Genomic DNA, 26,497 nt, shown 5'->3' with positions numbered 1-26,497 from the left:
TTTTCATGGTGGTCTTTTTTTTCAAAATATCTATCATAAGATGATGAAATATCCAATGATTTTTTGTAGGTATATGATCAACAACAATTCCACCAAGTCCTTTATTTGACTGTTACAAAATCTGTGAACCATCTTTCCATTTAGCTGCAACTTCCTTTTGTCTTCTGGTGATGCTTATAGATCGAATACCATTTCAAGACTGATAAGCAGTCATGCTTGAGGTAGTATGGCCATTTATTTGTCTTTGAACTTGGCTGTCACATTTAGAATACTGATAGCTAAGTTAATGTTGAAAAACAGACTAACATCTGTTTGATTTTTAAATCCCTTTGACCAGATTTCCCCCCACTGTCATCATCAAGGCAAAATGGGGACCACCAAAGACTGATGGTCATTTTCTGTTTTTCTTTGTTTCATGCAGTGCCATGACCAAAAGATTCATCACAAAATTACCAGCTTAATGACAATAAGCCTTTTGTGTTTAGCCAGGTAGATCCCCAGAGAACAGACATAATCTGTTACCAGGATAGTACTTGGCAGTCATAGACTTTTTAAGTTTCTTGAAATAATACAGATCTTTGTTTGGGGAGAGTGTGGGGCTAGGGGTAGAGAAGAGGAGAGATGCAAGAGGGGAGAGATAGGAGAGACAGAAGAGAAAAGAGAAGATTGAGATTTTTTTCCTCTTTATTGTAAAAACAACCTTCCCCTACTGAAAAATGACACACTTCACTAGTGTTCTCCTAGTGCCAAAAGTAGACTAGAACAAAATCTATGAGAAAGCCTTTTAACATCTTCAGAGGAAAGGCACAGTAAGATTCCTAGGTGCTGCATTATTATTATTACTATGATTATGCTACATGAAACTTTATGGTGTGTTTTATGTTCATCTAAATAGCTTATACTTAGTAGGAGATTGCATTCAGACAAATAGCTACACACTCAGCTTTCCATCAATCAATATACTCCTATGAACCAAGTAAAGTGAATTATCCATTACAAACTTGACATGTCACTTACAGAGAGATTTCATTCCATTCAGATAGGAAGATGAACTTACATTTTTTCTTCTATGGACTTAATTTGAAAGAGTCATTTAAGCACTCTCTCCTCACATATGATTAGTTTTGTAATGGAGAAGTTAAACTGGATTTTATTCTGCCTTCTGAACCTTTCATAGTGGCATCCTATCCATTCTAATTGAAGAATTCATCTTATTGGTCATAAGAAATAGAAATGGCTCATTAAAATTTCAGGTACCAGATGGAGTTTAAAGTGTATGAGATGTGGAAATGTCCTCTGATAATAGTGAACTATTCCAAAAGTCACAAAAAAGAATAACAATGAACCTCAGACCATCATTTTATGAAAATTTCTTGTTATAACTACATTTTAAGAAAGAAATTTTATTTTAACTATACTACAATATGTATGCTTCACTATTTAATTACCTTTCCTAGCTTTACCTCCTCAGAATACATTATAGGCACATTTTAGAATACGCATTCTAAAAGCTGAAAGGCGGTCTGAAATAATGGACAGAGGACTTGTTTCAAATCCTGCTTCTGACAGATACTGGCTTTGGAGGTTTGGGCAAGCTATTAGCACCCAAGCTCTCTAAGACTTGGCTTTTGTAGAAAAGTGGTTTATCTGCATTAGTTGAAAAGCTTTTCTCACCAGGAGTTCCCAGTACTAATAACAAAACAGATCTAGACCTAAGAAAAGTTAAAGTAATGAAAGACTTTTACTATAATAGCATGTCCTTTAAAAACATTTAAAATAATTTCCTCTCATTTACCAGTAGTGCTACTTGTGTACTAATATTCCTCCTAGGCTGGAAGATGAAAAATTTTAGTATTTTGTACACTAAAACTTAGGACAAGATTAGCAGGGACCACAGTTATCTGGACCATGAGAAGGAAGTCAGCCTTGATGTCTATCTATGTATCTGTGTTTGCATACATGCATGTGTGTATGTGTATATGTATGCATCTGTCTATCTTATCTGACATCCATCTATATTTAAATAAAGATACAGGTATGCGTATATGTATATTTGTGTTCACCTTTCCACACATATAGACTTTTAGTTCCTTAATCCCATAATAAAAGGATGGAATAAAACCTGCAGTTTCATGGTTATACTGAGGGGAAGTATAGAATGCCCAATATGCTATAGGGAAGGTGGTAGAGCAAGTTTAAAATAGTTGAGACTTACGCAGTTCTTTTTCCCCTTATCAACACCTTCCCCCACTTCACTCAGACCACTGATGCATAGACACAGATCAAAATTTGCTAGTCACATTCATTTTATAAATTGGGAGATTGTGCAAGGAGAAGAAATCTCATGGCAATTAATTTGCAGGACTGGAGAGGAAACTCAGATTTCCAGCCAAATATCAAAGAACCAAAGTGTGAATTCATTAAGCATTGGCAACCAAAGTGCCAGGATTACTGAGACCAGTGAAAAGCAGCAATGAGATACCAGTAGGAGCACAGCAATAGGAATACTGCTCATGGAAGAAATTTAGGGGTGACATTGGCTCTTTTTTTTTTCCAGCCAGCAACTCTAGAAATCTTTAGAGAGCGATCAGTCAAAAGGATAATAGGGTAGGTCGATCCTTCCACAAATAAATGGTAACTTTGTACCAAAGGTAGAAAGAGCAGGAGTTAATGAAGAATAACAAAAGCACAGAACTCTTCCAGAAAAGTTTCTAGCTCAGAACAAACATACACATCTATCTGAAAGTGATCGTTTTTGACTGTTATTAAAAATTTAGATATATAAGCATCATTGTAAATAAGAGAAAATCATATTACAAATAAACAACTATGGTAGGCAGAGAAAGACAAAGACAAAGAGGTTAATGATAACTCAACTTTAGTACCTTGCTTCTTATTGCTGTTTGTCCTTCATTCTTGAAGAGGACCATGAAATCGAGAAAGTGATGTCATGACTTGAAAGCAAAATGACTTTTAAGTGAGGGAGGTCTATGCAAAGTCACCAGCCTCACTCTTTCCTCTAGAGCCATCTGGGTCCAGTGGCAAGATATAGATCAGGATGACTAGAAACAGCCCTGGATGCAGTGGGTGACCTTGGCCTTTTTAAGCTTAGGTCTTTCCCAGGTCTCAGTTTGTCTGAGGCAACACCCATTCAGTGATTAAGGCTAGGTAAGAAATGAGGCAAAAAATGGCCTCTTTTACTTAGTTCAAAATAAAATCAATCTGGAAGGGGAAAACCCTCAGGGTTTTTGACCAAAACAGAAACAGTTAGGTACTGAAAGCTAAGCTTCTTCTAATTTGGTCACCAGAGAGATGAAAGCCAAAACAGTAATGAATACAGAAAACAAAGCTAAATAGGGAAGAAGGCCTGGGTACCTCACTCCAATGACCTTCTTGTTTCTGCTGGCGTAGTTCCCTCTAGCTAACGGCTTTTATAGCCTGATCCCCACATTTATATAGAACTTGAAAAAGTGTTTTACCTACAACAAACAATGTAATCTGTGTACTGAAAATATTAACTCTGTGGGGTACAGGGACCCCAAAAATCCCCTACCTAGAAAAATTAAGTCAGAGGTATCTTGAGGAAGGAACAGGAAGTTTATTCAGTTCTTGGGAGAAGATGGTGTCCCTTCCACTGGTATGAACTAGCAAAACAAAAGACAAAACAAGAATTTATACCCTAATGCAGTCAAGTCCCCTCTGCACCCCCTACCCCCATCCCTTCTCCCATTGGCTGGGAGGCGGGCTCTCAGTCTTGACACAAAATCTAACCCAAAGGCAGATAACAAAGAAGCCCGCCACTATCTCTGTTGGCTGGGAGGTGGGACAGGGAGGGAAAAAAGGTCACAAGCAAGGGTGGAGGGCAAAAACCTCTGAAGGGACCTAATGCTGATAAAATAAGGGTGGAGGTCAAAAGACCCTTGAAGGGGGCCTAATGCTGATGTGGCAGTAGTAAATAAGGGGGAAGGGTGAAACCAAAATTCCAGCTTGCTCCCACAAAACTTATGGGCTGAAAAGTTTCACCTTTCCCATTCAACTCCATTTTAGTAATGGGGAAACTGGGGTAGAGATAGATTATCTAACTTGACCAGGGTCCAAAGTTGGTAGATGTCCAAGCAGAAATAAATTCAGGTCTCTTGATTGATCAGGTCCAGCACTCTGGCCACCAACTAATGCCATTTCTGGGTTTTACCTGAGGTTTGTAGACAGACATACTTGACCTCAAACTCTATGCAAGATTTGAGGCTTATTAGAAGGGATCCCTTTTTTAAAGCAACAGGTAGGTCAACATAGGAAGCCTGACTATGTTAATAATGGAAAACTACATACTCAGGTCTAGAGGTATGAATGTTTGTTGTACTCTTTTATGAATATTTCCTGTCCTGCTTTCTTATATTCATAGTTCTGGGGGGGTTGATGGGGGACCTGAGTAAATAAGTGAACTATTACTGTGATCCAAGATGGAATAGGGTTGGATTTAGAATTGGAGAACCTGGGTTCAAATTCTGATTTTGTTATCTTTGTGAATTTAAATGGGTGTATCATTTGGCCTTTCTAAGCCTCTATTTCCTCATCAATAAAATCCAGGAGTTGGACTAGATAAGCCCTAAGTTGAAATGCCTGATCCTTTGTTTCAAATAGCTGGAAGGTAATGAGGAGTGAATAGATAATGACTGCATCATGAAGGACTTCTAAGCAGTCAGGTCCCTGCAGAACAAAATTCACTATAAGGTCTAGCAACAAGTCATTAAAAAAAAATCCCATCAGACCCTTTAAAAAACAAATGTTTTTACATGACTGCAGATCCAGGAATGAGATTATTGGGTCCAAGTGTATGACTAATTTTATCTTGTATCTCCCCAGCAGAATAGAAATTCTTGAGGACAGGGTTTGATAGTCACTTTTGCCGTCATATCCCTACTGCTTAGCACAATGCTCTGTTACAGTAGGTACTTAATAAATGTTCAAATTGAATTGGAATACTATTCCCAACATATTTAGATAACAGACATAGGATGATATAATTTTAGAACCAGCAAAGACCTTAGAAATCAAGCAATATGGGGTAGCTAGGTGGCACAGTGAATTGAGTACCGGCCCTGAAGTCAGGAGGACGTGGGTTCGGATCTGGCCTCAGACACTTAACACAAAAAATAGCCATGTGACCTTGGGCAAGTCACTTAACCCCAACTGCCCTCCAAAAAGCACAAAAAAAAGAAATCAAGAAACGTATCCCCTCATTTTACAGTTGAGGAAACTGAGGCCCAGAGAGATTAAAGTGGCCAAGATAAAGCCAGTTAGTGGCAAAGTCAAGACTCCAAAAACCCAATATGATTTCCCTACTATGCCACATTACACCTACATAAGCTATAAACTGATTAGGCAGGAATATAAATATATTGGGCATATATATATATATATAATATTGGGCAGGAATAAACAAGATGAAGGTTATTCAGCACATGTTCAGAATAATTCACTTGGGCAGTGTTTTTCTGGCAAGATCCATTTGTAGAGAAGGGTCCATTTTAAAACAGAATCCCAATTTTCAAATGGCTAGCCTATCCCTTCATATTTTTTTTTTAATTCTTGGGTATGTTTACAAATGGCCAGAAGAGACTTGACCAAATGTGCTTTCAACCTAGACTTTCTATTAATAATTTAATGATATTCATGTTAAGATAAACCTGAAAAGACTCAAAAAAAAGAGGTTTTAAAGGGATTTAGTGACTTTGCCTTTCAAGAACAGTCTCTCTAAAACTGAAATCATGGGACTAGAATCACAAACTAGAAAATTTTTGTGTAGAAATGATTCCTTTATCTCTAAAACTAATGGGACATTCCTGTATAGAAATGATTCAGTTATCCCCCAAATTAAAGGAACAAAAGTTTAATCTGCTTTTCCATTTTCTCCAAACATAATGTTGTTTTGTCAAGTATAGACAAATCAGGTGGGTCTCCTAAAAATGGGCATTTCCCTGTGTAGAGAAATTGGGCAAAGTTTATCTGTCCATTAGAAATTGATGTGTTTATAGGAAAATGGACCCATCAGTGACTAGCAGATATATTAATTAGGAGATTATTACAATATTATAGGTGAGAGAAAAGACAATTTTAGCAAAGAAATTCCAGACTGAAAGAGAATGGGCAATGAACAAAATGAAGAGAAAGAGGTTAAAGGGAATTGAAAATAAAATAAATTTTTTTTCAAAAAGAGCAGGTCACAAAGTAAATATAATATTCCTGTAAAAGAGAAAGAAAAAAAAAAGAGACAGAGATTGAGAATGTCATGTCTCTGACAAAGACATATACTGACTACATGACTAAGACCATAAATTGAAGAGAAAGTACCAATCAGAGGTCCCTAAACCAATGAAATCAGAGGTTCCATCTATATTCCTCTATCAGTCTTTCTGTATTGTTCTTGATTTTGCTGTTGAGGGCAGCTAGGTGGCATAGTAGATAGAGCACTGGGCCTGAAGTCAGGAAGACTCATCTTCCTGAGTTCAAATCTGGCCTCAGACACTTACTAGCTGTGTGACCCTAGGCAAGTCACCTAACCCCATTTGTCTCAGTTTCCTCATCTACAAAATGCCCTGGAAAAGAAAATGGAAAACTGCTCCAGTATATTTGCCAAGAAAATCCCAAATGGGGTCACAAAGAGTTGGACATGACTGAACAACAACATATGTATGTAATATAGTATAAAATATATGTATGCATATATATATATATATATATATAGTTTATGTAACAACAACAGGTTGTATAAAAACAGGGGAAATGAACCTTTGTTATTCAGCTATTCACCAATATTGAGGGTTTTTTTTTAATCTAAAACATTAAAAAATGTCTTACTTTTGTTTATCTTGTTTTATTTTTATGCTGCAGACCCTCCCACTATCACGGAGTCCAAGAGCAATGAAGCTACTACAGGGCGACAAGCTTCTCTCAAATGTGAGGCCTCCGCAGTGCCTGCGCCTGACTTTGAGTGGTATAGAGATGATACCAGGTATTTATTCTGCCCACTATAATTCCTCTGTGACCAGGGCAGGCATTTTCAGAGGCAAACAGAAGGTTTTTATGAAAAAAATCAAATTAGATCTATATTTGAACACAATTTTTTAAAGAATCTTGAGACTCAATCTCAGGCCTTAATTAAATTAGCAACCAACCAACAAAAACTGAGGACGTGGCTGGATGGTTGAATAGGCTATATTCTCACTCCATATTCTCCCCTTTCCTTATCTTGGAGATCAAGTTAAATTGGAACTAGTCTCCATTGGCAGTAGATATCTACTACACTAATTGAAATTACAAAAAATGGAATAGAGATGATTCAGAGAGTAGTGAACTGAAACTGCTATCTTTCCCCCTCTTCCCAAGCCCCAACGAATGTGAATAAGAATGAAATACTTTATATTATACATTTTATTGGTCTGTTTATGTTTTCTCTTGCACTCTTAGGATAAACAGCGCCAATGGCCTTGAGATTAAGAGCATTGAGGGTCAGTCCCTGCTGATGGTGACCAACGTCACTGAGGAACACTATGGCAACTACACTTGTGTGGCTGCCAACAAGCTGGGAGTCACAAATGCCAGCCTAATCCTTTTCAGTAAGTATATCACAGATGAGGGGGCCCAATTCAGTGGAATTAATTACATTACAGATTTCTCTGCTCAGCAAACTGGAACACCATTCACTCATCATCTCTTACAGAACAGACTCTAAGATAAAACAAGAAATAAGTGACTGGGAGGGGACAAATTCATATGTAGCATTCATAATCCCTCCATAAGGAAATATTTGTACATGAATGTGATATCATCTCTCTTTCTCCATGACTGTTTAGTTTTAAGATTTTGGTTTGTGAGTGGTTATTGTTTTAAATTCAGGTTGTTTGAAGCAATGGGAATAGAACACATTTCTCTTTAGGCTGATGGTAGCTTTAAAAAAAATGAGATATAAAAGATTAGAGAATGATGGCAGTCGGAAAAATGACAGTTGGTGGAAGTGATTGAGAGAACATTCAGTGAGAATTGGATAAGGTGCCTGAGAAAAGGAGATGTAGAATAATCAAAAGGTGTTTTCAGCGTTGCATGGTAAAACAGGGAGGGCTTAAAGAATTAAACACTGGAATGTTGCAGTTAGAGAGTAATCTTAAAAGGAAAGAGAGTAGGGACATGTTTCTGTATTGGTAGCTGTGGGAGCTTATGTTCTGTGGATCCTTTCAGGGGATGTAGGTCAAGTGGTAAGGAAAGGATGTATTGACCCTTTTCTAAAGAAGGTTCAGAAATAGAAGTACTAGGAATCAGTGACTTCAGAAATGTTGATGCTGGCAGTGATGTCCTGCATCAGTGTCTCTTTAATTAGCAAGATGTTACTTACACCTTAGATATGTTAATCCCTGAGTAGGTGGAATGTGTGGCTGGGGGTGCTAAGGGAGCAGCTAAGACACCTTTAGTGGAATCTGTGGCACTGACAGAAGTGTAATGGGGTAGAAGCAAGAAATGGATCATAAAACTTAGAATGGGATCATGGATAATATAAAATATATTTCAAATACTTAAAACAATACTTGATTTACTCAGTGTGAATACTCCCTCCATGTGCATAGGTTGCAATCTTGCTGTACCTTAGGAGATTGATGATCCCTATGATTTGCTTCAGCAAAAAGAGCTCATCATCTGTGGCCAAATATCTAGTAAGGGGTCCCTCCAAACTCAGATCAACTACATGTTCCCTCACTTTTGGTGGGATGTGTTAGAATATTTACTCCTTAAGCATAATCCTCGAAAATCCAGGGCTATCTTCATGCCTTCAGAGGAGGATTTTTTCTGGATGGCAATAGAAAAAGAAAAGAAACAAAGATTATAATATTCTAAGTCAAAGGATCAATAGAACAAATGGAAAGCATTGAATCTGTATGTTGTTTAAATTACCAGAAGATGTCTGCACAGGTGCAATTCAGAAATACTGTGTCTATGGGTATATCAGTGGAGATGTGCAAGAGTATAAGATGAATTGGGTATTGAGCATTTTTTCCAAACCTCATAAAAGGAATTAAAAAAAATTCAAATAATGGCCCTCTTGAAGTATACTATTAGAGCCAGTTTAAAACTGTCCAAAATCTAAATTCAGGTGGGTATGTATGCGTGTGTGTGTGTGTGTTAACCACACTAAATTTGGCCTTCAGTTTGTCATTCATAACTCTCATTGACTTCAGTCAGTGACAGTTTAATGTGACATGGGTACACAAATGCTTTGTCAACATGAAGTTTAAAATTCATATCCTTCTTTCCTTGTCTCCCAAGACTGAACATCAGTGTTTCCTGCTATAGCTGCAGACATCAATAACCCCTAAGACACCAAAAGGTTATTTAAGAAATGTACATCCTTACTCTATTCCTGACACTAGTGAGTCCTTAAGTAGTAGCAAAAGCAACATAAGCTATTGGACTTGGATTTTTGAGGGGGAGGCGGGTAGGGTTAGGAGAGGAGGACTCATCTGAAAAAGAATGAATGTTGAAACCTGGAGATTGAGGGAGAAAGGGGAGATTGGGAGGACGGTTGAAGCTTATTGATGAAAGAAAATGGGTAATGATCAAATTATATCAATGGATACTTTCACTTATATTCCACCTTAAAAAGAAAATACTTGACAGCTATGTTCTTATGAGAAAGGGGCAAAGATGGACTAGGAAATATGAGAGACTGAAATGGACTAGGAAATATGAGATACTGAAAAGAAGAGGAATCGGATATGTTCAACCAAAGAGAATGGAGACAGTACTAGCCTTCCAGTGATGGTCCAATTCCACTATGTTAATTTTTGTAGCAAGAGGTTTTTACCTCATTCTTTTATCTTACAAAGAGACTCATCAAAGAAACTAAAGAGGAAACAGAAGACATAATACTCTTGAGTAATGGTTCTTAGAATTTTCCTCCATGGTGAAAGAAACCCTTTGGTTTAAACAAAATGTTTTCAGAACTCTAGTACTAAAATCCTCTAAAGTTATTGTTTTTAATGCCTATAAATAAACTTAAGGTCTGTTAAAATACAGTCTTGAGATGTTTCAGATCTTTGCAATATAGTTTGACAAACAGTTCTCTAAAGTATTAGCTAGTGAAGCTACAGATGGGAAATTGGGGATATATATTAAATAAACTCATTGTCCTTGGAGTTAATACTAATTACATAATAAATGCTTCCTGATTGATTGATGCAAATTAAACTTTAATAAAATATATTCACCCTTAAAATTAAATAAAATGGCAATTGTGGATAAGGTTTGGGACTTGAAGTCAGCTAGAATTGAATTCAAATTCTGCCACAGATATCTACCTACTAGCTTTGTGACCCTGAACAAATCATTTACCTTGGGTCACTTAACTTTGCTCAGCTTGTTTATTCACCTGTAAAATGGGGATAATGATAGCGCATAATTCACAGTGTTATTATGAAAATCAATTTGTAAACCTTAAAGTGCTATGCAAATGCTAGCAATATATTATAAATTTCATCATTATTATATTATTATTAATCATTATTATTCACCTGCTGGTACACTTGATCTGCTCACAGTTTCAGAACTTATGCTTAGCATACTGTTTGGAATTTATTACCTGTTTCATCAGAAAGTTATGTAGCTTGATACCTATTGGGGAGTTAAATAGCCACATACCAGTGGAAAAGTGCTACTAAAAATCTAAATAATAAGCCAGATTATCTGTTCTCTGTATCAGAGGCAAGGAAGAGGAAAGGAGCATTGAGGATTTTTAAAACAAAGTCCTTTGCCATTCCTAAAACGGGAATATCCTGTAAATTCCATTCCTTGTTTCAGTTTTGAAGGATACATTTTTCTTCCTGTAGAGGCATGGTGAAAAATCACCATTCAGTGTTTGCATATGTACACCTGTACCAAAAGATACAGTGTCCACTTGATATGTTTACATACACATAGAGAGGAAGGAAGGAAAGAAGCATATTCTTGCATTGCCCTTAGATGTACTTGTGTTTTTCTTTATCATAATGCCTGATTTGCATCAGGCCAGGTAGTGAGACGGAATTAAGAAAGGAAGGAAGGAAGCATATTCTTGCATTGCCCTTAGATGTACTTGTGTTTTTCTTTATCATAATGCCTGATTTGCATCAGGCCAGGTAGTGAGACGGTGCCTAGGAACTACATTCTCTCTGGTGAGTGTTAACTGACTGTGAGCACTGTGTGGGCAGTGGGGTACTCTGCTGACTAAGCCAGTCTGGAGGAGAAAAGGCAGCTGGCAAAGCCTCTGCCAGACCCAGGCAGCAGCAGGTATAAGCTCCTGCTCCAATCCCTGGAAGAGTTTCTGATTATTCATCATTTTGGGGAGTCAGTAGATTTTTTAACCGTGTCCACTGTGATTTTGAACACAGTGTCAGATCAGGGTCACCTGTTCTTCTGCACCTGTTTACCCACTTCTCATTCAGACATTGAGAACAAAAAGTAGGGAACAGAGTTTCAGAAATGAAGTGGTTTATTAAAAAAAAAAAAACTTTTGTTAAATTATTTTTTTCCTCCCCTCATCATTCTATGTCTCTCTCTCTCTCCCTCTCTCTCTCTCTCTCTCTCTCTCTCTCTCTCTCTCTCTCTCTCTCTTTTCTGTAGCTTTCATGTTTTCCTCATAACTCCCCTACCCCAAACAGTCAGAAACATGCAAAATTTTAAACATGTTCTTCTTCAGCCTTGGTAAAAATTGTCTTCTTTCCTTCCTTCCTTCCTTCCTTCCTTCCTTCCTCCCTTCCTTCCTTCCTTCCTCCCTTCCTTCCTTCCTTCCTCCCTTCCTCCCTTCCTCCCTTTTCCTGTTTTTGCTTTATGTATTCCACCTCATCATAGTTTTGCTAGGCTTTTCCTTTCCTTTGTTTTGTTTGGAGAGGCAGCTTGGGGTAGGCATATAGAGAGCTGGCCTCAAATCAAGGAAGACCTGTCTTCAAGAACCAGCCATTAATCTTTTTTGAAAATTAATAATTTTTCAAGGTCATTATGGTATTTCTCAAAAGAATTGTTGGTGCCAGAGGATTAAATACTCAAAAGGAATCATCTCTCCTAATCAACTCATTATTGTTTTGCTTGGGACTTCCATGTTTAAAAATTTTCACTAGTTGAAGTCCCAGTAATCTGTTACTTTTTAATATCCCATTATAAAATATCTTGGACTTTAGCCAAGTTCCAAATAGAACTTACAAGATGGCATTGGTAGTAGTCAAAACAGATCATGTAATTTTAAGCTGTTTTAATGGGAGTACAGCATAAAGATGGAAGATAACAATACTCATCCCTTTGTATTCTGACCTTATCAAACCACACCTAGTGAACTGTGATTAGTCACATCTTGAATAAGACTGATAAAGCAGAATGCATGCAGAAATGTGTGGCCAGGTGATAAGGGGACTGGAATCCATCCCCCAAAATAGATCTATTGAAGAAAATAGAAATAGATGTCAAATAACCAATCAAACAGTAAGCTTTTTTTTTTTTAAGCAATTGGGGTTAAATAACTTGCTCCAGGTTACATGGCCAGTTATTTCTGGGTGTGGTGGTAAGTATCTGAGCCCGGATTCGATCCCAGGTTATCCCGACTCTGGGGCTGGTGATCTTACTCACTGAGCTACCTGGCCGCCCCTAAACAATAAGCTTTTATTAAGGATATACTATGTGCCAACCACTGTACTGGGTGTTGGAAAATTTAATACAAAAATTCAGACAGTTCCTGCCCTCAAAAGAATTTACCTGCTACTGGGGGAATACAACAGGTACACAGACAAATAAAATCATCCTCTCCTTTTTCCAATAAATTTTTGGACTTGAGAGGCTATTCTGCAAACATAATATTTGAACTGAGCCTTAAAGAGAGCTTAGGGTTCCAAGAAACAGAGATGAAGAGAGAATTCTGGACATAGGGGTATATACAGTCTATACAAAGACATGAAGTGGGGTGATGGAATGTCATACAAAGGGAGTAAGCAATGTGTAATTTGCCTGGATATATAGGTTTACAGGAGATTGCAAGGGGTTTTAAATGCCAAACAGAGACATTTGTATTTTATCTTAGAACCACTGGAAAATCACTGAAGCTTCTTAAAAAAAAAGAGGGGAGGGGAGTAGCAGAGTCTGAGCTATATTTTAGGAATATTAATTTGGAAGATATGAGGAGAATGGATTGGAGAGCAAAGACATTAAATAAAGGGAAACCAGTTAGGAGGCAATTTCAATAGTCTCCCAGGGTGGGAAACCTGTGGACTTTTAGGCCACATAATAGCCTTCTAGGTCTTTGGGTGTGGTCTTTTGATCGAGTCCAAGTTTTACAGGACAAATTCTTTTATTAAGGGGATTTGTTCTGTGATGTTTGGTTTCAATCAAAGGACTGCACTTAAGTATCTATGGGGCCACTGGTGGCCTCAAGACTGCAGGTTCCCTACCCCTGGTCTAGACAAAAGGTGATGGTTGTGATACAAATGGAGAAAGGGACTAATATGGGAGATAGTGAGGAAGAAGACTGGAGAAGAAAAGACTCAGGAGAAATATGACAGCTATTATCAAGAATTTAAAGCGTTACCATACAGGGAGGAGATTAGATTTAATTCTGTTTGTTCCTGAAAGGCTAATGGGTAGAATTTATAGGGAGGCAGATTTCATTTCAACATAATAAAAATTTCCTAACAATTAGAGCTGTAAAAGAAAATGGCAGTGGATTCCTCCTGACTCGAACACAACCCATAGAGCAGAGGTTGGATGACCACTTGTCAGGGATATTGTAGAGAGGAGTGAAATTGAATAGGAGTTGGACTATATGACTTCTTATGTCCCTTCCAACTCTGGGTTTTGGATTTCCAGTTAAACTGAGAGTGAGACTTTGAACCTGACTTCTTGGTCTATTGTTGAGTTGTTCTGCCCCACAATAGTGTTAACCATCTCCAAAATCTAGAGGTCAGGCTAATGTGATTAGTACCCTGAAAGAAACTGAGACTAAAAGTTTCTATGACTTATTTTCCATGCAAAAAGTACTTACTACATCCTGTTTCATTTGACACTCTTAGAGTTGTCCATGAAACCAGAGATGTAATAATGACAACAGGTATAATGGGATGGAGTAGGAAAATAATAATAGCAGGGGGAGATAATTGAAGAGTGATGCTAAAAAGCTGGGATGGAGAAGAGCTTAGGGAGTGATCAGGCAGTGGGATAGAATTGAGAGAATAAAATAACTAATAAGGTGTGATAGGGGGAAATGATGATTATAGGGTGAAGCTAAAGTGATGATAATAAGGTGAGAAGAAATTGAAAGGGTGATGAATAGAAGGTGGGAGAAATGACTTCGCAATGTTATAAATGGCCATGTAAAAATGAGGGCAGAGAGCATTTACCCAACTGTGAACAGTATGAGAAGAAAATATTAAGCTGAACCATTTAAACAGCCTGAATAATAATAGTAATAACAGAATAAGGTAGATGGAGTAGAACATAGGACCATGCTCACCTACTGCTACATAAATGCTATGAAAAGCCTAGATATTTATTTTCTAGGCTGGAGATGTAATGTCAAATAACCAGCAGAAGTTTGAATTGTCTGCTTGACACTTGAATAAGTAAGTCCCAATTATTCATTGAGTAATTATTGTCCTGCTGCATTGTAATATGCTTAGGAAACTCCTCATCTGAGACTAAAACTTTCAACTGAACCACACTAAGCTTAGCACTCTTTCTAGTGTCCCAGATTTTGAGTGACCAAAATGAGTTGCATCTTTACGAAGTCCAACTTGCTTTCCATAAGCTTAGAGTAGGAGATGACAAAATAGAAAATATGCACCCACATACATATACATACACATCCCCACATATATAGCAATATAGGCATAACCATCTACCTAGAGAGAAAGGAGGGAAGGGGGAGAGAGGGAGACAGAGGAGGAGGGGGAGAGAGACCGAAAGACATTCAACGAGTTATAGCAGATTGGTAGTGGATAGAGAGCCAACCTGTTTTGGTAGAAGAAGTTTAGTAATCTGAGAGTTCCTTTGATCAGTGAAAACACAAGCCTAGTCTAGATACAGATATAGACACAAATAGATATTTACAGGGTTTCGCCAGCACTTTACTTACAAAAGGAAAGAAGGGTGCCTTGGATGTATTTAGCTGAAGGGAACAAAAGTAATAGAAGACAGGAGGCTCAATTCAACGAGTCACCTTTCTGAGAGAACCTGTAGAGAAGTGTCACAATGCAACTTGGGTTTTGAGATAAGATGAATAACCTGTGAGAGGTGAGGTGGGATATTTAACAAAATAACTGGTTCAAACAGTGCCAACTTTTGTCTTTGAATCCCCAGTGCCTAGAGTGATGCCTTGCACATAGTAGGTATATGATAAAGCCTTCTTGAATTGACATGAAAATGCTCCCTGTTCAATTTTTAAAAGTCACAGGGCACAAAAACTGCATTTAGCCATAAGATGAAGCATCCCACTTTAGCCTGACCAAAGTCAAACCTTCTGACAAGTTTTCTTGGCTGTCAAAAACTTATTTTCTGAGATGGGGATGTAATATTTGTGTATGCATTGGGAAACAATAAAAAAAGTGTCATGTATATTACTTGAAGTAAGAACATATGCACATAGGGGAGGCCAGGTAGCACAGCGAGTAAGAGCACTGGCTCCAGTGTTGGGATGACCTGGATCAAATCTGGGCTCAGATACTCATCACCACACCCAGAAATAACTGGCTGTGTAACCTTGAGCAAGTTACTTAACCCTGATTGCTTATAAAAAAAAAAAGAAAAAATATATGCACATATGTATGCCTGTTTATTACAAACATGTGTAACATACACTCAGAAATACTTCTTTTTCCTCATATCTTCAGTGTGGAAGAGGCAATGGGAAAGAAAATGTTAGTATTTAAATGTGATAGCTGCTTATCTTAGGGAATGTGAAACATTGCCAAAAGATTTATGGGGTGTAATAGTCATGACAGCCAGGTTGGTGAAAATGAGGAATTAAAACGTGTTAGTTAATCTGCTTGATGCTGTAAAGCAATATATGAACAATTATGAGTATTCTATACAGCGGATGGGTTGAAGCAAGTTGGAGTGGGGCTGTAGAGGATAAGGACCAATTGAAGTTGGTATGAGGATTCAAGAGGAGGAGCTATAGCCAATGCAGCTCCATTGCCCAGTGGTGAGACTAGAATTCAGAATCAATACAGTGGGAAGTAGGGTTGGTGTGTCATGTGATCCATCAGGAGTACTTGAACAATGGTCACCAGAATCCAAAATGGTCTTTGTTAAACAATATTACTTTTATATCGGATCTTCAACTGGATGATACTTTTCCTAACAAAAGGTAGGAGCCATTTAACACTCCTACTTAATATGAAGTTTTGTTTTATTTTGTTTTTCTCGCCATTTCACAGACAATATTTGATTTTCATTGGATAGCTCTCTTTGGTTTTCTGCTATCAACAGGGGACATACAACATGACCTGTCAGTGGAATCACATCTTCCTTTTCTGAAATCTAGTTAGGATGGAAAGTCATCTGTTTTATATTTTCTTTATAGCTAGAAATGAGAAGTTCACTTGTATATATTTTTCTCCATGATACTTACTGTTTTTCCCCCTTCAGAACGAGTTTTACCCACAATCCCCAACCCTAATCAAGGTCAGTATGGTTTCTATCACACTATGCTACTGCAGGGTCATTCTCCATCATCTTCATGTTTAAACCTAGGGAGGGGAAAACAATTCACAAAATTCACATTCAATAAGAATCACTCTTCTTCCTTACGCCTCCAGCTAGAACAGCAATGATAGCTGCCCCTTCAAACCTGATAGGCATGATATAGTTCAGTGACCCTGTTTAAAGTATTTCTACACTTTGCTGCTGCTGTCTGGCCTACTGGTATTTGATCAGGAATCAAGGTGACAGTACCAAATACCCAGAAATAAAGCTGTTCAAAGATTTTTTACTTGGCAGCTGCAGCAGCAACTAACTACCCTAATCTTCCTTTTTCATGTGAAAGTCAGCCAAGTTCTGAATCCCCAAAAGAAAAGAACAGATAGATTATCTACCCCCACGTTTGGGGACTTAGCCAATCTAAACCAAAAAAACATTGATAAAATTAGTGGAAAAAATTTTTACATATTGCCCAGTTTATAATATTATCAAGATATTTCTAGGACATAGGCTCTGACCTGATCTTTTTGAAAGTAAAGGCAAAGAAACCAAGGTGAACATTTTGTGTTCATTTTAACAAATCTCTGCATGGACAATCTAGTTAAATTATGCCATCTGTATCACATTTAGATGCAAACTACAGCCACAGCCCTATAACTTAAGGCTATTTAAAAGCAAATTGGCAAATAAAATTTAAGCAAGGTTGAAAAAAAAAAGAAAGAAAAGTCCAAAATGAAACCAACCTACCATTAAAATTAAATCCCAGAAAGTGATTTGCAAATATCCCTCAAAGAGCTGAAAAAAGTAGGAAAGTAGGCCATGAGGGGCAGAGTGTGAAAAAATAAATCCAATTAAACATGATTATTGTATGCACCATAAATGAAATATATTCAAACAGCGAATTAAAGGTACAGTGCTTCTACTGCTTGAGCTAAAAAGAATCATGCTTTGTTAAGACTCATCAAAACTGAATGCTTGTACCCATTTATGCCCTAGTTTTAAAAATAACCAATAATTTATTTTTGGTAAATATATGTATGTATATCTCTAAATTCATTGCAAACATATTTTATGTGCATTTTAAAAATTAATCAAAGGATTTCTTACATTGACTACAAATGATCACTCGCTAACTCAACAAAAGAGCATCAATCAACCTTTAAGTGGGATTTAAAATATACATTTACATAAATAAAAGAAAAAAAGGAAGCCCTGCTACAGTAGAAATGTCCCTAGGAACATATACAAAACCTGTCTTGCCCCAAACACCAAAAATACTTCTTATTTCCATAATTCAAAAGACTATAAGGAATACTACCTCCACTGGTACAGATGGTAACCTTCATATGTATTGCTAGATGATTTTGTGAGTTGCTGTGGGCAGAAAGAAAAACTTAGCTAGGCTGGTCCCCAGATGATAAACATGAAGTCATAAGAGTTTTTACTCAAAGCCTTTGCAGTTCAGAGTAGGATCTGCCAGAGTTCCTGTTTCTTTGAGGGGCCAGGCTCACCTCCATATCACAATGAATCATCAGAGAAAATGACTAGTTCAGGGCACATCAAGCTTAAAAGATACTTCTAAAAAAAGAAGCATTTCCTTTATTTATCACCAAGTTAAGTATTCATGAAAAATGTTTTATTTGGGATTCTTGAAAGACCATATTTATTATAAGTCTTTTTGTCTTGGAGTTGTAGAGGAATGCATTACCATTTTGCTATGTTACCATTTTACAAACATCTTCAGGAGCCCATATGCGCAGAAACATTTTATCCGAAAGATAACATTTTCAAAGAGGCATTTCTATTCAATCTATTCACCTATATTCAAAGGTGAGCAAAACCCAATTTTCCTAAAACCCTGTGCATACTTTGTGAATACTGTTTCCCGGCCACTTTTGCCAGTTCAAATATTTCATTGAATCATGCCTGATCATAAGAAAAAAAAAACATCCAGAGGAATAATTCACATGCCATTCAGAAAGAGAAACAGATTAAATGAAATTGACTGGAGGGGAAGAGAGCCCTTAGAACAGTGAGAACTTGACAATCCTCCTCCCCTGTGTTGATTGGAGAATGGCCCTAGTTCGATCTCACATTATAGATAGATTGTAGTTAGTTTTCTCTTAGTTCAAATAGCTTGTAGTATTCTAGTTTAACCTGTTACTAATGCTTCGGGTTGCTGGTGGTGGGAATTGGGAAGCTATTCAATGAGATTTCAGGTAACTGGTGGGGATAGTCTGGGACAGAGACAAATCTTCTTCTTACAAGTCTTGTATTTCCAATAATGAAATGGGCACGTGAGAAAGTCACTGTCTTCATACTCTCACTAGTCCAGAGAACAGTCAACATCTGACATGCTCAAAAAGAATGATTAACACTGTGATTCAGGTATCCCTTTTACTATCCCAATGCAACACTTACAACCTCTATGGGGAGCATGTTTTACTGTTACCTTGGAATTTAAGGCATCTTGGGTGATCTTTTCTATTTTGTTCCCCTGAATTTGAAACCTTGCTTTACTGACACTTTAAATAATTATTGGTTATTGAATGACATGAAGTGTGTTGAACTCATGTATGGGGAAACACAATTCTTGAGATAATTTTCTCTCTTCACAGTTTAAATATTCTCCCTGCTTTTTCCCTTTAATAAAAATATGCATTTAATTCCAATTTCTTTCTGTTAATATACCTCACGTGAAGCTTTCCCCTCCAACTCCACCCTGGATGGTTCATCAAGCAGACTTGGTTTCAAACATCAGTGTCTCAGCAGGAACCTTGTCCTAAGCCCCTTTCAAGCTGTGATTAAACAAAAACAAGTCTCAATAACTCAGGATTTCCCTTGAGTTTCCCTCATCATATTGCTTGATTTTTCTGCAGTAGCAATAATAATATTAGTTGCTGGAATGACACCAAATATTGCCTTGCATTTTCCATAGCCAATCAAAATTTTAAAAATTTCCCTCATCCCTTCTTCTAAAACAGAAGACAGTACACCCTCCCACCTCATTTTTTTTTCAACCCTTAGCTCATTGCTTGATCTGTTTCTGTTAGGTGTTTTTTCATTAATTTTAATTTAGATTTATTTATTCTGAAATGAGTCCTGGATTGCATATATTTGCATAACCCTCTCCTGACTGCATCACTACGGAGAACATGGTGAATTATAAAAGGAGAAGAGAGAGGCCTAGGTGGGTCTGAAAGGCTAAGAAAACACTCCTCGTTTTTGTTAGACTTACACCATTTCCTAAGGCCTCATTCTGAACACTTGGAGATATTAGTACGGCCACTCTCAATCCCTTAGCTGTAAGTTTTCTTTAATATAATATTCATTGATGAAGGCAATGAGTTTATAGAATCTCCTACCCCTAGAATGATTCTGTGTTCAGAATGTAGGGATGGAACCTGCCTTAGAAAGTAAAAGTAATATGAATGGCTATGGGGATGGGGTGGTGGAAATCTACTACTATTACTGTCTTTTTTGAATTCTTGTATGAAACATCCTCTTGACTAAATGGGCAAAAAAGACCATTCTGTGTGCTCAGTTCACCTTTTCTCCAGTCATTTCTACTTTGCAAATCACTTTGGAATTTTGTCTAACAAATTTGCCTCCCATCTGATTATTATCCCAAGGGAACAGCCTTTCCATTCACTAACCGAGAATGGCAAGTGGGTTCGGGAAATGTTTGGTTTATCTTCTAGACTCAGGCTTTGCACTGGGTCCTTTCAGAAGCTGGTTACTATTCAGTCCCTGTTTTTCTGTTGATAAAACACATTGCACATGGCTGGGTTTGCATGATTAATACAGCTGTCTAAAGCTCTCTAAAAAAAAAATCTCACAAACAAACCAAGCTTGCAGAAACTCTAAGTCAGCCTGGCATATTTCCCTTCTGAGTAGAGTCTGATGTACATGCTGACAGACCCTGGCATCAGCAAAAGTCTGTGTCCCACAGACAGAAGAGGGAAGACACCTTCCTGCCCCCACCTGGTACTTGTGGGAATGGATTATCTGTGTCAGCTGCCACTGTGATGGAAAGGTAACAGGATAGAAAATACTGCAAACATCCCATTCCATGCAAATGGCTATACAGATCCATTCATTCCCTCTAGGACATCACCTAGAGTATTAATGAGTAAGCTCTCCATTCCTTGTTACAACAGACATTTTACCTCTTCTGAACAAATGGCATTCTGGCTTTCTCTCTCATTTGATAATCCTAACTGAAAATCCCATTTTAATAATGCACTACACAGAGTAGCCATCCTGTGAAGATATATGCGGTTACCCCCCAACAGAAACGTATTTTTCAGTGCCTAAATTGAAATACAAAAAGCAGTGTGATGTAGTATATAGAATTCTAGCCTGGAAGGCCTGAGTTCAAATTCCATCTCTAATGCTTAATATCTGTGTGACCCTGTTTAGCCACTCAAGCTCTCTATGTCTCAGTCATATTACTAGGTCATAAAGATTTGAAATCAGAAGATGGACCTGCATTACATCCCTACTCTGCCTCTATTAATCATGCAAACTGTTTAACTTCATCGAAGCTCAGTTTTCTCCTTTACTTCACCCTCCAAATGAAGGGACTGTACCTTAAGACCTCTAAGACCCTTCCCCTTATAACTCTAAATCTATGATCCTCTGATATATCTATTTATTTATTTTCTTTTTTGGAGGGCAATTGGGGTTAAGTAACTTGCCCAAGGTCACACGGCTAGTTTGTGTGTGTGTGTGTGTGTGTGTGTGTGTGTGTGTGTGTGTGTGTGTTAAGTGTCTGGGGCCGGATCTGAACTCAGGTCCTCCTGACTCCATGTCAGCACTCTACTCACTGTTCCACCTAGCCTCTTCCCCTGCTCCCCATCCTCTGATTTATTAATATTTAGATTAATTACTCTCTGTGATGGTGCACTGAATCCTCAACACTGATAAAATTATATATCTTTCATGTACACACACCTATAGGCATATACACAAAGCCTTCTTTAATTAAAGATAGCTTTAGCTACCTGTAGCACTTAGAAACTGAAACTCAGATTCACCCAAATTTCTTTGCATGTACATTTCTATTAACCCCAGATAACTACTTGTATAATTTTCTGTCTTTCATTTTTCCATCTTTTAAATGGGAAAATAACCTACACACACTTTTCCAGGAGTGCTTTAAGAATGCATAGACTAGAACACATGAAGGTTTTTTGAATTTCTTGGAAGAAAGGTTCTTATGAAACTAGGAGTAGTCATATTCAGATGGACAACTGTCATTACTTGATTTGTATTTTTTTAAATCACTAATCTCTAGTAGGATTTGGGCACTTTTGCAACATTACAAAGAGGCCAGATGTATGATCAATGCTCAGTATTCATGGTGTGTTAATGGCATTTCACTCTCTGGACACCTCATAATATAAGCTACCAGCTCCTTCCCACAAATAGAGCTTAATGAGGGCACACTGTTTCCATTAACCTTTGGTGTTCTCCAGAATGTTCAGTAATGGCACAGGCATAAGGCCTGGAAAAAGGAACGCTATCGAGCTAAAATACACATAATAAAACAGTCTGGATTTTTACTACTGAAATGATATTAAAATGTTATATAGCTGTGTGTATTACATAAGCATATGTGTGTATACACATATGTGTTCATATATGTATAACCATATATATGTCCATATTTCTATCTCTTATCTACACACACACACACACACACACACACACACACACAAACTTATTGATAGACCTTGGCATCAGCAAAAACTTTCTTCCCAAAGTAGGGGGATGTCCTACCTGGCATTTGCTGGAATGGGTTATTCATGTCAGTTCCCACAATAATGAGAATATAGCAATATTAAAGGAAAAAAAAAACAATCTATTTCATGTAGATGAATGCCGGTGAAGTTATATTCATTCCTTCTGAAACATCACCTACAGTGCAAATGATGGATGATTTTTCAGGTCTTTATTATGATAATTCCTTAATAAGGAAGATACACATAGTTCTATATTCACACGAACCCACAGAATGTGTGTAAGTGCAGATGTTTTGACACATAGATCTATATTCGTATTTATGCATAGATTTAAAATTCCATATGCCTCAAAGCATTGTTTGATAAAATGACAAAAGATAAAGCTAAAAAACTTGAGTGGCTGATGCCATCGCTGTGATCTTGATCACTCTCTGAAGAACCTTCTCTAAAAGGGTTATAGTCAACCCATCCTAATGGAGGGAACATGACTAATCCAAAATAATAGAAAATGTATAAACATATAAACACACATATATATACACAAAATGTGTTTATATACACAATATAATGCAAATCTGCATGTATGTACATATGTATAGATACATACAAAATACATTCATGCATGTGTCACAATGCCTAGTATGTAGGTTCTTGAAAAATGCTTGTTGATTGATATATGCTCATTAAATAGATGTGCATACATATAAAGAGCTTTGAAAAATTAAGGTTTTTTTTAAATCAGCATTACTTATCACCATTATGTGTGTGTCCGTGTATATATGTCAGTTTCTTGTAACCTCTGTTTGCTCATCTGTAAAATATGAGTAATCCTAGGACCTGCCTCGTAGAGTTTTTGTGAAGCTCAAAGGAGGTAATATATGTAAAGCACTTGGTAAACCTTAAAGTGTTAAATAAATGTTAGCTGTTATTAAATACCGATATTATTATGTGTAGATAGTTATTTCTATGTGTATGAACAATGTATCTACATATACATTTACATATGACAAGCAGTGCAGTATAACAACACAGCTGGTTTCAGTGTCAGGAAGACCTTTCTGTGTTCAGTCATGCCTCTAACGCATGACATCACTTATCTTCTCGGTACCTGCAGAAAGTCACTAAAGCTATGAGTTGCCAACCATTATCACTTTGCACAGGTAGAAGTTTCTTACACAGGACCTCCTTCTACAGATGACATCACAGGTCCCAATATATACAGGGTACCATGATATAGTGGCTGAAATATGAAACACCTGTATTCAAGTACTGCCTCTGACACCTACTAGCCTTGTGACCCTGGATGAGTCATTTAACCTCTAAGTGTGCCAGAAAACCTCTAAAACCATAATTTGCAAAGCAGTCCCAGTCTACATTATAGAGAACCAATTTAGGTAGAATTTGCAGAAACACTTTAAAAATACACACGTAAATAAAGGTCTATTTGTACATATTTATATTTAAATTAGTCATAGGATTTCCTATATTATTTCCAAAGAATTACTTGATGACTCAATAAAGGAGCTATAGTCAATCTTTAATCAAAGACTCCCCATTATATTAATTAAAAGGAGAAAGTCTTTTGTAGAGAAAATTTCTCTGGGAATAACTGCTCCCACGTAACTGTTTCTTGTGCTAAACACCAAAAGTACTTCTTATTTCAAATATCACAAGATCCAAAAGGGCACCCTTTGTCTTTCCCTCCCTTTGCTGTTTTCCTTTGTGTCTGTGTCCCTTCCCTCTCCTTTCTCTCTCTTCTCTCTCTCTTCTCTCTCTGTCTCTGCCTCTCTCTCTCTCTCTCTCTCTCTCTCTCTCTCTCTCTCTCTCTCTCTCTCTCTCTCTCTCTCTCTCTCTCTCTCTCTCTCTCTCTCTCTCTCTCTCTCTCTCTCTCTCTCTCTCTCTCTCTCTCTGCCTCTCTCTCTCCCTCTCCACACCCTTGCCCCCCCATCTATATCTTTGTTGGTCTCAGTCTTTGTTTCTGTCTCTCTGCCTCTCTCAGTTTGATCTTGATATTGCTACTCAGAAGCTGTATGACTTTGAGCAAGATACAATCTGAGTTTCTTTTTGTTTATACTATGTTTTTCTTAGAATGCATTCATAAAAGAGGCATCTGTAGAAAAACTCATCAGATAGGTACAATAATGCACAGCTCTATTCTGTAATGATCAAATAAAATAAGGAGAAATTATTTATAAAATGTAAAAGGCCATGCAAATATAAGAAAGTATTGATAAATTGGAATTTTCATTTAAAAGTATCACTTCCCTGTTCTAAATTACACAAAGCTGTCATTTTGTGTCATGGAAGAATAGGTGACAGTTTTTAGCAAAATTTCATAGCAAGATTAGCCCTGGTTAATCCACATGAGAATAATCAAGAATCCTGTGTAGTGAGCTTTCCTACCTCACTCCATCATTACAGCTAATATTTAAGGATTGTTACTGTAACTGTACAAGGGCTATGAAATATAAGTATTTTACACTTTTTGTATTTCAACCATTATAGAGATCTTGCATTCAGTTTAGGCCTTGGGCAAAATTATTAAGTAGATGAAGTTTGTCTTTCCAGTTCTGTGCCCTTTTTCTCCCTCTCTCTTTCCTTCCCTTTACCCTCAGGCCATCCAGTGTCATCTTGTTCTTCATGTACAAATGACTGACAGAAGCTTTAGAGTATTACCTCTCCCAGGGGGCTGGGATTTTAACAGGAATCAAAGCTTTAAAACTAAATGGATGAAGCTTTGACAGTGGAGGTTCCGGGTTCCGGCATCCATCCACAGATGGGGATGAAGATAATTTGGGGCCAGGGAGCCTGTCCCAGTGTTTCTGAAATCTCATTCTCCTCCTCCTTATGGTGGCCAACACTTCTCAGTAACCACCCCTCTAGTTCTCAGCTTTACTATTTAAATTTCCAATATTTGCAAGGATTTTTAAGGTGGATATACATACAAATACACATACATGTGTGTACATCTATATTCTATTATATTTAAATTGTTTCCACTGAATTTTAATGCCATGGAAATCATTCTGTTTTATGAGATTTGAGGGGGAAGAAAAAAAACTCACTTTCACAGAAACATTTACATTTGGGAATTAAGTTTCAGTAATTGACTGCCTCATCATTTTAATTAGCATGAATTAGAACAGCCTAAAAGGGAAGAAATTATATTTGTAGAAGCAAAGGATGGCATCCTTCTCAAAAAGGTGAGAGGAAGAAGGATTTGAGCAGACAGACAATGCTGTTCAAGTTTTTCAAACATTTACTCATACTCCACTGAAGAAGTTAGTATCAATGTGCTCTCTTTAAGAATGACTGTCAATCACTGTTACCATTGGCATTACTGGGTAGAGTTAGATGAGATGGTCTGCTCGGCCCTTTCCAGAGTCATTGAACCTTTGGAGAAAACTGGAGCATGCCATTTTCATTCAAAGACACAAAACAATCCCTCCAAGGAAACCAAAAATAATCCTTTTGAATAACTAGTTTGTGTGATTCTCAGAGTAACCCTAATACCTCACAGCCGGGGTGATAACTGGAGACCAGCACTTTGCTATTGACTTATATGATTTAGTTACTGCTGCCAATGGTTGTTCTCCTTTAGCAAATAGAAACAACTAAGCTTAATACCTAGCTAACAAGAATAGTTGAAGGAATAAGATAGTCCATTGTATAATTCTTTCCCCATAGATGCTTCATTTCTGGTGAGTTCTGCCCTGGTGTGACCCCACCTCCTTCACCCAGTTCTTCCTGCCTCAAGTGAATTTGATTTTAAGAGTTGATTTGAGGATAGTTTTCATAGTACTTGCGTAGTACCACATTTTGTGGTATTCACCAAGTTCACCAGATTTTCTGGTTATGTCATAATTACAGGGTACATGTACCAATTAGTCAATTTACTTTTGGTCTTAATATTCCCTCATTCCATGTTCCTTTTCTCACACCCCATGAAATTATAGACTTACAACAGAGTAGTCTCCACGTAGTCTATGCCCTACTAAAAGAGATCTTAGAGGGGTGGATAGGTGATGCAGTGAAGAGAGCACCAGCCC

The 26,497-nt window shown here is 37.4% G+C and overlaps 1 protein-coding gene across 3 annotated transcripts in view; it reads left to right on the top strand.

Moving 5' to 3' along the window:
* LSAMP (limbic system associated membrane protein) overlaps window positions 1-26,497 on the top strand; it is an 836,652-nt gene that overhangs the window by 770,506 nt on the left and 39,649 nt on the right. Inside the window, exons 5-7 of one of the 3 annotated variants that reach the window (XM_069069967.1) lie at window positions 6,892-7,012; window positions 7,468-7,616; window positions 16,651-16,686. In XM_069069967.1, coding sequence (XP_068926068.1) covers window positions 6,892-7,012; window positions 7,468-7,616; window positions 16,651-16,686 — 306 coding nt within the window. Of the gene's footprint in view, window positions 1-6,891; window positions 7,013-7,467; window positions 7,617-16,650; window positions 17,096-26,497 lie in introns of those variants that run through there. The other 2 variants (XM_069069965.1, XM_069069966.1) reach the window with 2 other exon arrangements.

The sequence above is a fragment of the Petaurus breviceps genome, unplaced genomic scaffold (genome assembly GCF_028583685.1).
Source record: "Petaurus breviceps papuanus isolate PSGF00001 unplaced genomic scaffold, PetGlider_PUasm1.0 90792, whole genome shotgun sequence".
Classification (NCBI taxonomy): Eukaryota; Metazoa; Chordata; class Mammalia; order Diprotodontia; family Petauridae; genus Petaurus; species Petaurus breviceps.
The sequence above is the reverse complement of the archived record's forward strand: the minus strand, read 5'-3'. Positions and strand labels throughout refer to the sequence as shown.